Consider the following 13,296-nt stretch of genomic DNA (forward strand, 5'->3'; position numbering starts at 1 on the left):
GGGGGGGTGCGCGCTCAATAGGCAAGGGGGCTGGGCAGAGCCTCGCAAGAGGCCTTTTCTCCCGGGAGTCAGAAAGGTGCGCCCTCGGAAGAGGAGGAAAAGGTGCGCCCCGAGGGTGCCTGGAGCTGCTGCTGCGCCTGTGCGCTCCGGCGAGCGCGTGGGAGGGTGGGGGTTGGAGAAGGTGGCGCCGCGCAGGACAAGCGCCCTGGCACGCGGAGGCTGGGAGCCCGGCGGGGGTCAACAGGAGGCAGGCTTCTGGGGGGAGGAGGAGGAGGAGGAGGAGACCGAGACCCCCCCCAAGTTTCCCAGGGGGATGCTCTGAGGAGTGGGGAGGGATGTCCCGGGGGTGGAGAGAACTGCCCCTTTGAGGCCTGTGGGGAGGTCTCCAGGTCCCTGAAGGCATGCGCACCTTCCTGCAAACCTAAACGAACCCAGTTTTCCATTCCCTACTTTGCGCAAAGGGTATTTGTGCCTGCGGGAGACCCTTTCCTCCAAGGGGGCGTGCCGCCGCCGCCATCCCAGCCGTCCTCGTTCGGAGGTAGCAGCACCGAGTCCACAGAAACGACCAAGCTCTCTCGTCCTGGGTGGCTTACAGCGCAATCCTAAAGAGCTGCGCCCGCCTGAGCCCACTGGCGTCTATGGATTTAGAAGGCCGTAACTATGTTTAGGATGACACTTCGCACCCTGACAAGGAGGCTTTTACAGCACAGCAGGAACCATCGGTGGTGAATGTGCGATGAAATGGTTGTCTGTCTTCACCGCCTTTCTAGCCTGTGTGTGTGAATGCATGCCTTTGGTCTTGCGTGGCACTGCCCGCTTACTTATCTTTGTGCGGCTGGAGAGAAAGGAAAATTTGGCTTTGATAGGTCAAATTCTGCCATATTGATATGGGCCCAGGGATCCTCCTTGTCTGGCAAGGCACTAGGGTTGCCAACCTCCTGGAATTACAAGTGATCTCCAGAAGTCAAAGATCAGTTCCCCTGGAGAAAGTGGCTGCTGTGGAGGGTGGACTCTGTGGCTCTAAACGCTGCCAGGGTCCCCACCCTCCCCCCCAGGCTCCACCCTTCAAATCTCTAAGAATTTCCCAACCTGACGTTGGCAGCCATATTAGATATTGGTTTGCTAATAATGTTTATTTGGCTTTGTTTTCCTGCCACTGATCCTAACTCTTCTCCCAAGCAGGTGGAATCAATATCATACTCAGGCTTCCCAGTGGAAGCTGGACGCAATGACCCCTTTCCCCTGGAGGAGGATCCTGACAACCCAAGGTAAAACCTTTCTCTGTTTCCCCTTCAGTTATAACCCCACCGGAGCTGTCATCGTACACACATTTAGTTGTACGTAATTAGAGATGGCTAGACAGTGTCATAGATGCAACGAACATGAAATTGAGCCAACTTCAGAGGACGGCGGAAGACAGGAGGGCCTGGCGGGAGCTGGTCCATGGGGTCGCAAAGAGTCGGACTCGACTGTGCGACTGAACAACAACAACAAATTAGTTCAAGGTGCGAATATTGACCTTTAAAGCCCTGTATGGCTTGGGACCAACATACCCCAAGGATCACCTACTCCCATCCTGACCTGAATAGCCCATGGTAGCCTGATCGCGACAGATATTGGAAGCTGAGCAGGGTCGGTCCTGGCTAGTATTTGGACGGAAGACCTCCAAGGAATACCAGAGGCATGACGCTGAGGCAGGCAATGGCAAACCACCTCTGAAATTTCTCTTGCCTTAGAAAAAGTCTAGCTGACCACCTAGTGGTGCATTACACTAAAAACAATAGAACTTCTGGCTGCCAGACACTCTTAGGATCTCCTGGCTATACTACACACACTGCCATACAATAGTAATTATCATTATTGTTATTATTACCTACTCTCATATGAATCTACCCAATCACCGTTGTCCTCTTCAGGGGCCATTTGTTGCGCTCGCCATCGGAGAAAGGGCCTTCTCAGTCGTGACACCCAAACTGAGGAATTCCCCTCCCAAGGAGATCTGCCTGTCCCCTTCATTCATTGTCTTCTGCCGGCCAGTAAAGGCTTACCTGTTTTGTTTGGCGTTCCTTCACTCATGCTCCTTCCTGTTTATGTGGTGTTAATTGCTTTTATAGTATGTATTTTAATGGTTTTGACCTTGGGGACCCTCAGCTGGATGGAAAGATGGCCTTTGTTGTTGTTGTTCAGTCGCACAGTCGAGTCCGACTCTTCGCGACCCCATGGACCAGATCCCGCCAGGCCCTCCTGTCTTCCGCTGTCCTCTGAAGTTTGCTCAATTTCATGTTTGTTGCATCTATGACACTGTCTCACCATCTCATCCTTTGCCGTCCCTGTCTTCTTTGACCTTCGATCTTTCCCAGCATCAGGGTCTTCTCCAGTGAGTGCTCCCTTCTCATTTGGTGGCCAAAGTATTTGAGCTTCAGTTTCATTATCTGGCCTTCCAGGGAACAGTCAGGGTTGATTTCTTTTAGGATGGACTGATTGATCTTCTTGCAGTCCAAGGGACTCTCCAGAGTCTTCTCCAACACCATAGTTCAAAAGAATCTATTCTTCGGCGCTCGGCCTTCCTTATAGTCCAACTCTCGCAGCCATACATGACAACTGGGAATACTGGAAAGATGGCCTAAAATGTTCTAAATAATAGTTGGGAATAGGGGCCCGAGATCTGTGTAACATCTGATGTGAATGTTGCTTTAAGGAATCAGGACTCTGTTATGGGAAGGGGGTTAAAGTTTGTGTGGTTGGTGGCTGCAAGTAACTAAGCTTAAGAGCAAACACTTGCATCCTGGGTTTCCTAGGCTGATGGTTTGTGCACTGAGTCCCTTACAAAGCTGTGCAAGCAAAAACTGAGCAAGCCCCTTTCCCCCCAGAGCTTAAAAGATAGAGTAGACCATGGGGGAGTAACAGGAGGCAGGGAGGGAGAGTCAATGGGGCGCATGCAGTCAGATTCTTAAAGCTTGGTTATAATTGTGGATTTGGAGAGCTGGGAGGCAAAGTCCAAGTAACACCTTTGTTGGAGTTTTTAAAATTGTAATTCAGCAGAGAAAAATAGCTTAGCAATGCCAGAGTAAAATAATTAAGACTCAGAGTTCATGTGTGTTTAAAATAGAAAGTTTTTACTACATTCTACCATAGGGAAAGGGTAACTGGGATGAAAATAACAACAGAGCTAAACAGCTACATCTTTACTCTACAAAGGCTAGACTAGAAGAGCTAGCAATGGCTTCTCTTTCTTCTTCTTCAGAACAGAACACAAAGATGGGAAGAGGAGCCATAAAATGCTAAAATACTTTGACACTTTGCTTCCAATGAAACTCCTAGATCAGGGATCTTTTTCCCGGGCTTGTAGTCCTAAACTACCATTGGCTAAATGAAACATGTGATTTCCTGTGAGCAACACAAATATACATTTAACCGCATATATACTGAAGTGTTTTTAACATGTAACACCCAACAACCTTTCATCAGGGCCACCCACATTGACATGAAACACCGGGCAGGCTTTCCAGCTCATCAGAACTCGGCATCAGACCGGATGTTGCAAAAATTAAAGAACGAAGGAAGGGGGGAAAGCAGGCTTTCCAGGTCAAGATCTTAAGACCCCGTCTTGCCAGCCTTTGGTATGAGATGCTGATAGGCTCCCGGTTTTATTTGTGTGACTGTTTCCATTCTGGGATGAAGAAGCAAACAATGGAGAATCATCTTAAGGCTAGGTAGAGAAAAGCGGGGCTTGTAGAGGACACGAAGGCAGAGAGGTTGGCAGCTTGTGTCTGTTGATGGTAGTATTCCTCCTCCTGTGGGTAAGCTCTAACCCTGAGCCTTGGCGGGAAGAGTATCTTTTTCAAAAAGAGGTGGAAGAGTTTGGCCCTGGCATCAGACCCGTACCCAGGATTTTTTTGTTCCCCTGGGGTATTTACATTTTTAAGGGGGGCAGTTGAATTATAGTGAGTTAAATTAATCTGAATGCCTGTCTTTAAAGGGGGAGGCACCAAGCCTGTTTCTAGCCCTTCCTTTCAAGGCACAGGGCAGCAAGCGCGTCAGTTCCTAGGGAAAAAAACAGCTCAGAGGGCTGAGATTTGAGTTCCACAGGGCAAGAAAGATTAGAAGAGTACCTAATCTCCAACAATCCCCCTTTCTGCTAGCCCAGTATCACCTATGTCATGGTTAAAAAATAAGGTCTCTGGCATGGCTATTTGTGGGGCAGGGCTTTTAATTAAGGGGGCAGGGCCCCGAGACGCCCCACCGTAGCGACAGGCCTGCCTGGAATCCTGGCTACGTAGCCCTTGGGGTCTGGGACTTAAGGTTTGCCTTGATGTAAACAGGATTCTCTCAGCTTGGTGCATTGTCGCTCCTCCTGGAGCGAAAATTCTCTTGTGATGCTCGATGGTTGGCTAACCGGGATTCCTTCAGCTGAGGGTCAGACCAGATATAAGATGGCGTGGGGAAGGAGGCCCTTGTGAACGTATGCATCAGTTAGGTTGTGCTACGAAGGGGGACATTATCCATTCCAGGATGAGCATCTGGGGTAGCCATAAAGCACGTGAGCTGAGCAGGAAGGTGACCAGTGACAGCATGGGGAGGGGGGAGGCAAATAATGAGCTCCCTGAGACGTTTTTAAAAGGGCTGTTTTAGCTTCTCTTTAAATGCATCGCTGGGATGGGAGGGCAGCCTGGTAGAGCCCATCAGATCTCATAATCTAAGCAGAATCGAAACTTGGGGGGCCACCAAGGAAGAGTCTGCAGAGGCAGGCAATGGCAGCCCACATCTGCATCTTCACTGTCTTGAAAGGAGGAGGAGGAGGAGATTGGATTTTTACCCCGCCCTTCACTCGGAGTCTCAGAGCAGCTTACGGTCTCCTTTCCCGTTCCCTCCCCTCCCCCACAACAGGCACCCTGCGAGGTAGGTGGGGCTGAGAGAGCTCTTTCGAGGACTGCTCTTGAGAGAACAGCTCTGAGAGAACTTGTGACTGACCCAAGGTCACACCAGCTGCAGGAATCAAACTCAGTCCTCCCAGATTAGAGTCAGCGCTCTTAACCACTACACCAGACCACTAGAAAGGCCCTGGCTGGGGTCACCGTAAGTTGGTTCCAACTTGATGGCTTTTACATATGTAACGCATCACTTCTTGATGTTGATGCAACACCAAAAAAAGAGAAAAGAAATGGAGGTGAGTGTCAGGGTCAGATGGGACGGAGTCTGATTAGACCAGCTTCCCTGGACCGAAGGGTGAAATAGCTAGGACAGAGGCAGGCAACCGGGCCATCATGAGCAAAGAATGGGTTGCCTCCAATAAGCAATCAGCAGCAGTGAAGTATGTTGAAGGAGCAGAACACTCTGAGAGGCAAGCAGGAGGCATAGTCAAAGGAGGCAGAAGTTCAGGACTGAGAATCCAAGATAGAGCCAGAGCTTATATAGCCCCAGCCCTGCCCTGATTGGCTCCTTTGGTCACCTGCTTCTGCTAGGTGTGCCAAGGCTGCAGTTCCTGGAGCGGCTACTTGGGGAATGGTGCTGAGGTTCTCTTCAGGCTCAGTCTTGCCTTTGGCTGCGGCGTGGCCACTGCAGCTGAGTCCCATGATGTCTTCCAGCCAGTGCTTTGAAAACATTGTGTGCATCTGGGCTACTGGTGTGTGTGTGTGTGGGTGTGTTCATTCAGTTCACAAGGACAGGAAATTCTGGGTATCAGTTTCATAGTCACTTGCAAAAAGGTCCGTAGGGTTATTTGGCCAGCCCTTCTTTAAAAAGGAAAAGTAGGCATATATGTGTGAGGGAAATGAGGGGTGCAGGAACCTTTTCATGCACTCCCATCTCCAATTGTTCATTTTGGGAGGGAGAGAAGCTGGCTTCCCAATTGCAGAGGGAGGGAGGGAGAGAGAGAGAGAGAGAGAGAATGATTCTAAACCAAAACTCAGTTTATTCCATTGCACACTCCTAAGTCAGAAAACATTTCTGGCATTTCAATATTCAACGTAGACTGTTTCAACACAACCCTAACACATAAAGAGTGCACTATAAAGGCTATCCATGGTCGCCCTGTCAAGACCCATCACAGAAGGGTGGCCGACCAGAACAACAAGGAACAAAACTAAATCCAGACATTAAGTACCCTTCTCCAACCATAGGGGCTAATGTCACCGTCAGTCAAGTCTGTGACAAGCATTTGACATACATCTGCTGTATGCAACAAAGTCAGCCCCTTTCTTTCTATCTCTGGGGTCAGGAAGATCAAGAAAAGCTGGGTTAAGCTAGAGAGTCAAGGCTGCCTAAGAGAGCCCCAGGAAGATAGGCTCAGATTATCTATTTAGAATTTGATAATGTATAAAATTCCAAAAGGCAAAAGTCACGTAAGGCAGAAGTCATGTACGGTGTTGTTGCTGTTATTTGTTAGCTTTATTAATCTCCCCATCCCGGCTTATCCTGAAGGCCACAGCATTTAGCAGAGTCCTGAAGCCTCCTGGGAGACAGAGCCACAGATCAGTTACAGAGGCTGATTGTTACAGAAATTAAAGTATCATAGGTTTAGCAAAGGTGTAGCAGAGGTCTGAGACTCAATCCGACCTTAATTCTGCAACAGTATGTGGCCTGTGTGATTACTCTGTGCCAATGGCTTGTTCTTTAGGTTCCCGGTGGCTGAGCCGCACTTCTCCTGGATGGAAGCGGGGGATGAGCTGCAGCTGCCAGACACGGGGGAGAGGCAGGAGCTGACCGTTGTCCAAGCAGGTGAGGAAGGCTGGGTTATTTATTCATTTATTTATTATTAAAGGTAAAGGTTCCCTTGCTTGAAAGCCAGTCGAATCCGACTCTAGGGTTGCGGTGCTCATCTCCGTTTCAAAGCCGAAGAGCCAGCGCTGTCCGAAGACATTTCGTGGTCATGTGGCCGGCATGACTAAACACCAAGGCGCACGGAACGCTGTTACCTTCCCACCAAAGTGGTCCCTATTTATCTACTTGCAATTTCTTGCTTTCGAACTGCTAGGTTGGCAGGAGCTGGAACTAGAGACGGGAGCTCACTCTGTCATGCGGCAACTCGGGTCTTGAACTGCTGAATTACTGACCTTCCACAGCCTGCAGTTCAGCGTCTTAACCACTTGAGCCACCACAGCTCCTTATTTATTTTTACTTCAGTTTATATCCTGCCCTTCCTGTGGACAGGCTCAGGGCAGTTAACAACAATGAATAATACAGTCTAAAACACTACAGTCAAATAATGCAATAAAACCAGTTAAAACATTCAAAACGGGCAGTGCGATGCATTTCATTCCAGTTTCTACAGCCAGAAAAATAACTGGGCCAACACCGAGCCACGATGGTCTCATGTAGCAGCCGTAGGGAGGCCAGCTGGTAGATGCCCGCTACCTCGGCCCAAGGCCCGTCAGAACAGCTCCTTTTTACAGGCCCTGCGAAACTGTCGCAGGTCTCGCAGGGCCCTGATCTCAGTCGGAAGTATGCTTGTCAGGGCAAATCTGCTAACCCTCTGTTGTGAGCTGGGTATGTTGTTATAGTGTCGCTAGGTCTCTTAAACGTCCATTTTGTTGCCGCCTCTTTGCTTCCTTGATAGTTTAGGACTGGATATCATTGACATGCCGATGAGACCCTGGTGTCCTAGTTCTGGGTTGCTGGCATCATTGCAGTGTGGTGTAGGGATTCAAGAGTTCCAGTGGGACCAGGGTATCTTATGTTTGAATCCCTACTGCTGTGAAATGTCTTACAGATATGTCACGTCAGAACCAGTGTTCCCTCTAAGCTGAGTTAGTGTGAGCTAGCTCACAGTTTTTTAGCCTCTAGCTCACACATTTTTGTCTCAGCTCAGGAAGGAGGGTTCCAGAGCAAACTAATTTACACAGTAGCCAAATCTCTCGCTCACAATTTTAATGCCAGGAGCTCACAAAGTAGAATTTTTGCTTACAAGACTCCGGCAGCTTAGAGGGAACATTGAACGTCAGACAAGCACTTCCGCGTCTGGGTTAACTGCAATAGCACTAACTTGTCTGGGGTGTTGAGTTTGTGGTGGGGTGTGTATGTGTGAGGTGTGCACATAAAGTGAACACAGCATCCACATCTCCCTGCCTCCCAGTCACGAGTCTCAGTCCGGGAGCCTGTCCTCAGCCCTGTGTGTATTTCGTACAGAAGCACTTCTGCACAAAGAAGATTGTGCAGCTTGTCTGAGTGCTGTTTAAAGACATGGGCATATATTTGTTTGTAGCAATGGAGCAGGGCTTACTTTAACAAACCGAAGGCTTCTGTAAGTCATACTTAGCCCATTCATTTTGCCTCCGCACGTCCCATAAGTCATACCCATTTTTCCTTGCCTATTGTAACCAGCGTTCCCTCTAAGCTGTAGAGTCTTGTGAGCGAAAATTCTACTTTGTGAGCTACTAGCATTAAAGTTGTGAGCAAGCGATTTGGCTACTGCATAAATTAGTTTGCTCCGGAGCCACATCCTTCCTGAACTGAGACAAAAATGTGTGAGCCGGAGGCTAAAAAACTGTGAGCTAGCTCACACTGACTCAGCTTAGAGGGAACACTGATTGTAACCTCATCTGGATAGGCCAAGGTAGCCCAAACTCGTCAGATCTCAGAAGCTAAGCAGGGTTGGCCCTGGCCAGCATTTGGACGGGAGACCTCCAAAGAATACCAGGGTGGTGACGCAGAGGCAGGCCATGGCAAACCACCTCGGAACATCTCTTGCCTTGAAAGCCCCACCAGGGGGCGCCATAAGTTAGCTGTGTGACTTGACGGCACTTTCCACCACCATTTTATCCTCACATGGCTGAGTATTCTGGAAGTTCTTAGATCAGCCGCAGCCTTGTCAATTAGGCCACTGGTATTGTCCCCGTTTTGCAAACTGGGGGGGTCCAGAGGATACTATTTTATTTGAAGACATTTTCTTTTAAGATCAAGGTTGTTTACAAATAAATGCGATAAGCATACAATAAACCAAGCAATAAACAGTACAAAAACCCGACAAATACAAATCTTCCAGGCCAAAGAGTACAAACTCCAAGTCCAATGTTCCCTCTAAGCTGTGGAGTCTTGTGAGCAAAAAATCTACTTTGTGAGCTACTGGCCTTAAAGTTCTGAGCGAGCGATCGGGCTGCTGCATAAATTAGTTTGCTCTGGAGCCATCCTTCCTGAGCGAAGACAAAACTGTGAGCTGGAGGCTAAAAAACTGTGAGCTCGCTCACACTAACTCAGCTTAGAGGGAACACTGACTCCAACATTAGTATGCAGCGTCCGTCTCTTCCCAACTGATGGCGCAACCAGACGTTAGCAGTAAGAGGAAGGCAACTGACTCATGGGTGAATATAGGAATGTTGCCTTCGTATTGTCAGTTAGCCATCCCTGGACTATACCAAGTCTACAGGGTGAAGCACACAAATTAACTCAATCTGATTTCCATCGGTTTATGATATGATTACTTATCCTACCTGTTTTATTTTTCGAACCAAGCACCCTGGAAAGTACCCTTCTCTCACATCTTCTGTTACTACTAAGTGCAGGTGTCCCCGTAAATAAGAGTTACCATAGCTTCCTCCAAGTCTACTAACTGATCAAGACTAACCTGAAATTCATCGTGTTATCCTAAGCAGAGTTACACTCTTCTAAGTCCATGCAGAGTTACACTCTTCTAAGTCTATTGATGTAGAAGGACTTAGAAGGCTATAACTATGCTTGGGACAGCACTGCTGTTCTCCCCTGCTCGATATCATGGTATCAGATATGATTTGTGCCAATCACCCAGTGGGGGGATTTAATACTTGGTTTTTCTGAATAGCTTATTGTCCTTTCTTCCAGCAGGCTCTGACTCACCAAGTGAGGAGGGGGAAGAGGAGGAAGTGGGGGAGGATGTAGACGATGAAGAGGCCGCCTTAGCAGAGAGCTATGATTGGTCCCGTGTGTCATCGGAGGAGAAGAACACCGAATTTGTTGCCCCACAGGGTCCGGACCCTCGTCCGTTCCGTTGCTCAGAATGCGGTAAGGGATTTGCCCTAAGTTCGAACTTGGTGAAGCATCAGCGGATTCACACAGGGGAGCGCCCGTACCGGTGCCCCGAATGCGGCCGTGGGTTCAGCTGGAGCTCATCGCTAGCGGAGCACCTCAAGGCGCACGGAGGGCGCCGACCCCACGCGTGTGGCGAGTGCGGGAAGCGCTTTGCCCGTGGCTCGACACTGGCTGAGCATCAGCGGGTGCACACGGGAGAGAAACCCTTCCGGTGCCACCAGTGTGAGGCCCGTTTCTCACAGAGTTCCACCCTGGCGCACCACCTGCGCACACACTCGGGCGAACGCCCCCACGCCTGCCCCGACTGCGGAAAGCGCTTTGGACGCAAGTCCACTCTCGTCACACACCAGCGGACTCACACCGGCGAGAAGCCTTACTGCTGCAGGGAGTGCGGCCGCTGCTTCAGCGTCAGCTCTGACCTCGCAAAGCATGTGCGCAACCACTGCGCTAACAGGGGTGCTTGGGGAAACAGTGCGGCAGACTTGCACCCCTCTGCTCCACTTCCGGCGGCGCATCAGCAGGTTGTCAGAACTTCCCCCGAGGGCTCGGAACTCGCTGGGCATCATCAGGATCCCACAGATGGAGAGGGAGAAGAAACATTTGTGTGCCCTGAGTGCGGGGAGGGATTCAGCCAGTGTCCTGCCCTCGCTGCCCATCGGAGGACTCATTCGATCGAAGTCTCTGACAACTGCCCTCAACGCGGAGAAACCTTCCCCGATAAGTCGGAACTGGAGGTCCATCTGGCAGGCCACGGTGCAGAAGAGAAGCCCCACAAATGCCCGGACTGTCACGCTTGCTTCTCTGAAAGCTCCGCTCTCAAGATACACCAGCGAGTACACCGCGGAGAGGTATCCCACTACTGCCACCTATGCGGAAAGAACTTCCCCAGCAGTTCTGACTTGGAGCGGCACCAAGGCAGCCACAGTGGGCCGGGGGAGCCCTTGGAGAGTTTTAGGACTGGCTTCGCTGAGACGGCTGCTGTAATCACAGCCCCATTGAGTGAGGAGTCTCACGACTGCCTCGAGTGTGGGCAAGTGTTTCCTGAGAGTGAAGAGCTGACCCTTCACCGGTTGAGCCACCTTGACAAGGCCAGCGAGGAAGAGAAGCCATACAAATGCTCCGTCTGCGGTGCTTGTTTCTCCGAGAGCACGGATCTCGTGATGCACAAGCTGGGCCACAGGGCAGGCAAAAGGGCCCGCCGGGATGGCGAAACGTTCCCCGCTAACTCCGAGCTTGTGGCTCTCCCGGCAGAAGCTGCGTTGGACAAGCCGTACTCTTGCACAGCCTGTGGCAAGACCTTTGCCCTCTTCGCCACGTTGGCAGCACACGAGCGCATCCACATGTCGGACGATGCCGCCTACCGCTGCCCGACGTGCGGCGAACGCTTTCCCGACAGCGGCAAGCTCGGGAGGCACCAAAGACGCCACTTGGGTGAAGAGCGGCCGTTCCGGTGCCCACTGTGCGGCAAGGGCTTCGTGCTCCTTTCGGGGCTGCGGCAGCATCAACGGGACCCTCCGGCCCGCTGCCCTCAGTGTGGGGAGAGCTTTGTGTGGCGCTGCCGGCTGACCGAACACCGACGCAGCTGCCACCCGGCGGAACGCCCCTACAAATGCCCAGAGTGCGGCAAGGGCTTTGCCCAGAGTTCAAAGCTCCTGCGGCATCAGGTGACCCACACCGGCGAGAAGCCATTCAAGTGCCCCGAATGCGGCAAAATCTTCAGCCAGAGCTCCAACCTGGCCGAACACCGCCGCACACATGCGCCCGGCAAGGCCCACCGCTGTGCCGTCTGTGGCAAGGCTTTTGCCCTGGGCTCCTACTTAGCGAAGCATCAAGCCACCCACACAGGCGCCCGCCCTTTCCGGTGCACCGAGTGCGGCAAGGGCTTCCGGCAAAGCTCCAACCTCATCCAGCACCAGCGGACGCACACGGGAGAGAGACCCTACGTCTGCGCCTCCTGCGGCAAAACTTTCACCCAGAACTCACATCTGGTCAAGCACCTGCGCGTTCACACGGCTGAAAGGCCTTACCGCTGCCCAGTCTGCGGCAAGAGCTTCCGGCAGCGGGGTAACCTGGCTGAACATCAGCACCAGCACGCCGGCACCCGCCCGTACGTCTGTGGCGCTTGTGGGAAATCCTTCCGGTGGAGTTCAGCTTTCTCCAAACACCAGCGCACCCACCTTACTCCCTGACATGTGGTTTTTAGACTCTGACTCTATGGTGGGGGTGGTGGGGAGCAGAAGGTTTCTCCAATGTAGTTGGCCTTTTGCAAACACCAAAAAACCTTTGCTTCCTCTGTCGCGATTACATTTGGCCAAACAAGCAATCCTTCTTGTGGAGTCTGGCCATCTTTGACTTATCCCAGAAAGTCCTTCCAATGAAACTCTGTGTTCTTTAGGCACCAGTGGACTTGAGTGGTATCCAGTCAAAGCAGTGGCCTCTGGGCCCTAAATATGACCCTTCAACCTAATCTTGGGGACTGTCCTTACATGTGGACCCTGAGGCCTGATTTCCATGAAAATGGGGGATTTGTTTTGTGGTTCTCATTAGCATTGACATATCCATCTCCTAAGACCCTTCCAAAGTCTGTTGGCTCGTAATCTGTTAGTTCTGTCTCTGCTGCCCTTCCTCCTAATTCCCGCCTTTTCTAGACCTTATAGCATATTAGGTTGCTAGAATTTTCCCCAACATCGAGCCTCACTGATTTCTGTCTAGTTCCTGCAACACTCCCTGAATCACCTCAGATCATTGATTCTAAATTTTAGTAGGCTACAATGAAGTTCAGGTCAAATAACCTGAATGAGGCCCCTTGCCTTTTGTTTCTGAGCCTTAAGGCCTAACCAACGAGCCCCTCCAACTCAGCTTCATCCCTGAGCCACTGTTGTTCCTCAGACAAAAGGCAGGCCCCTCCATTCTGTTCTCTGGAGGTATGGTGGAAATGGGAGTAGACAACGTTCACAGAAATTGGATACAGAGGTCTTCAGTTCTGAGTCAGCACCCAGCAGCCAGTCCAAGGCGGTACACCACCATCTCAAGTACACCTCTGATCCTTGGGGGTAGTTTTGAAAGTGAGTCATGTTGGGAAAATTTAAAGGTCTATGCATTTATCAAATGCACTTATATTCTTATGTTCCTTCAGGGATTTTGGAAGCATACTTTGTTGTCCCATTGTATGGGATAGTGAGGTATGTTGGGTGTTGGTTTTTGCTCAGGGCTATCCAGTACGGTTCATGACTCAGTCAGGATTTGAACCTAGGATAGCATTCAGAAATTGATGTAAGCCAACATGTGCACTTCAGC

The 13,296-nt window shown here is 50.7% G+C and overlaps 1 protein-coding gene across 1 annotated transcript in view; it reads left to right on the top strand.

Annotated features, from left to right (window-relative positions):
• LOC107117417 (zinc finger protein 91-like) overlaps positions 1-12,387 on the top strand; it is a 12,571-nt gene extending 184 nt beyond the window's left edge. The window contains exons 2-4 of the mRNA XM_015419529.1: positions 1,183-1,268; positions 6,617-6,717; positions 9,796-12,387. Of these exons, the coding sequence (XP_015275015.1) occupies positions 1,183-1,268; positions 6,617-6,717; positions 9,796-12,188 (2,580 nt within the window). The 3' untranslated portion in view covers positions 12,189-12,387. The remainder of the gene's footprint in view (positions 1-1,182; positions 1,269-6,616; positions 6,718-9,795) is intronic.
• The last annotated feature ends 909 nt before the right edge of the window (positions 12,388-13,296 follow it).

Source organism: Gekko japonicus, unplaced genomic scaffold (assembly GCF_001447785.1).
Source record: "Gekko japonicus isolate JY-2015 unplaced genomic scaffold, Gekko_japonicus_V1.1 scaffold923, whole genome shotgun sequence".
In the NCBI taxonomy this organism is placed as follows: domain Eukaryota; kingdom Metazoa; phylum Chordata; class Lepidosauria; order Squamata; family Gekkonidae; genus Gekko; species Gekko japonicus.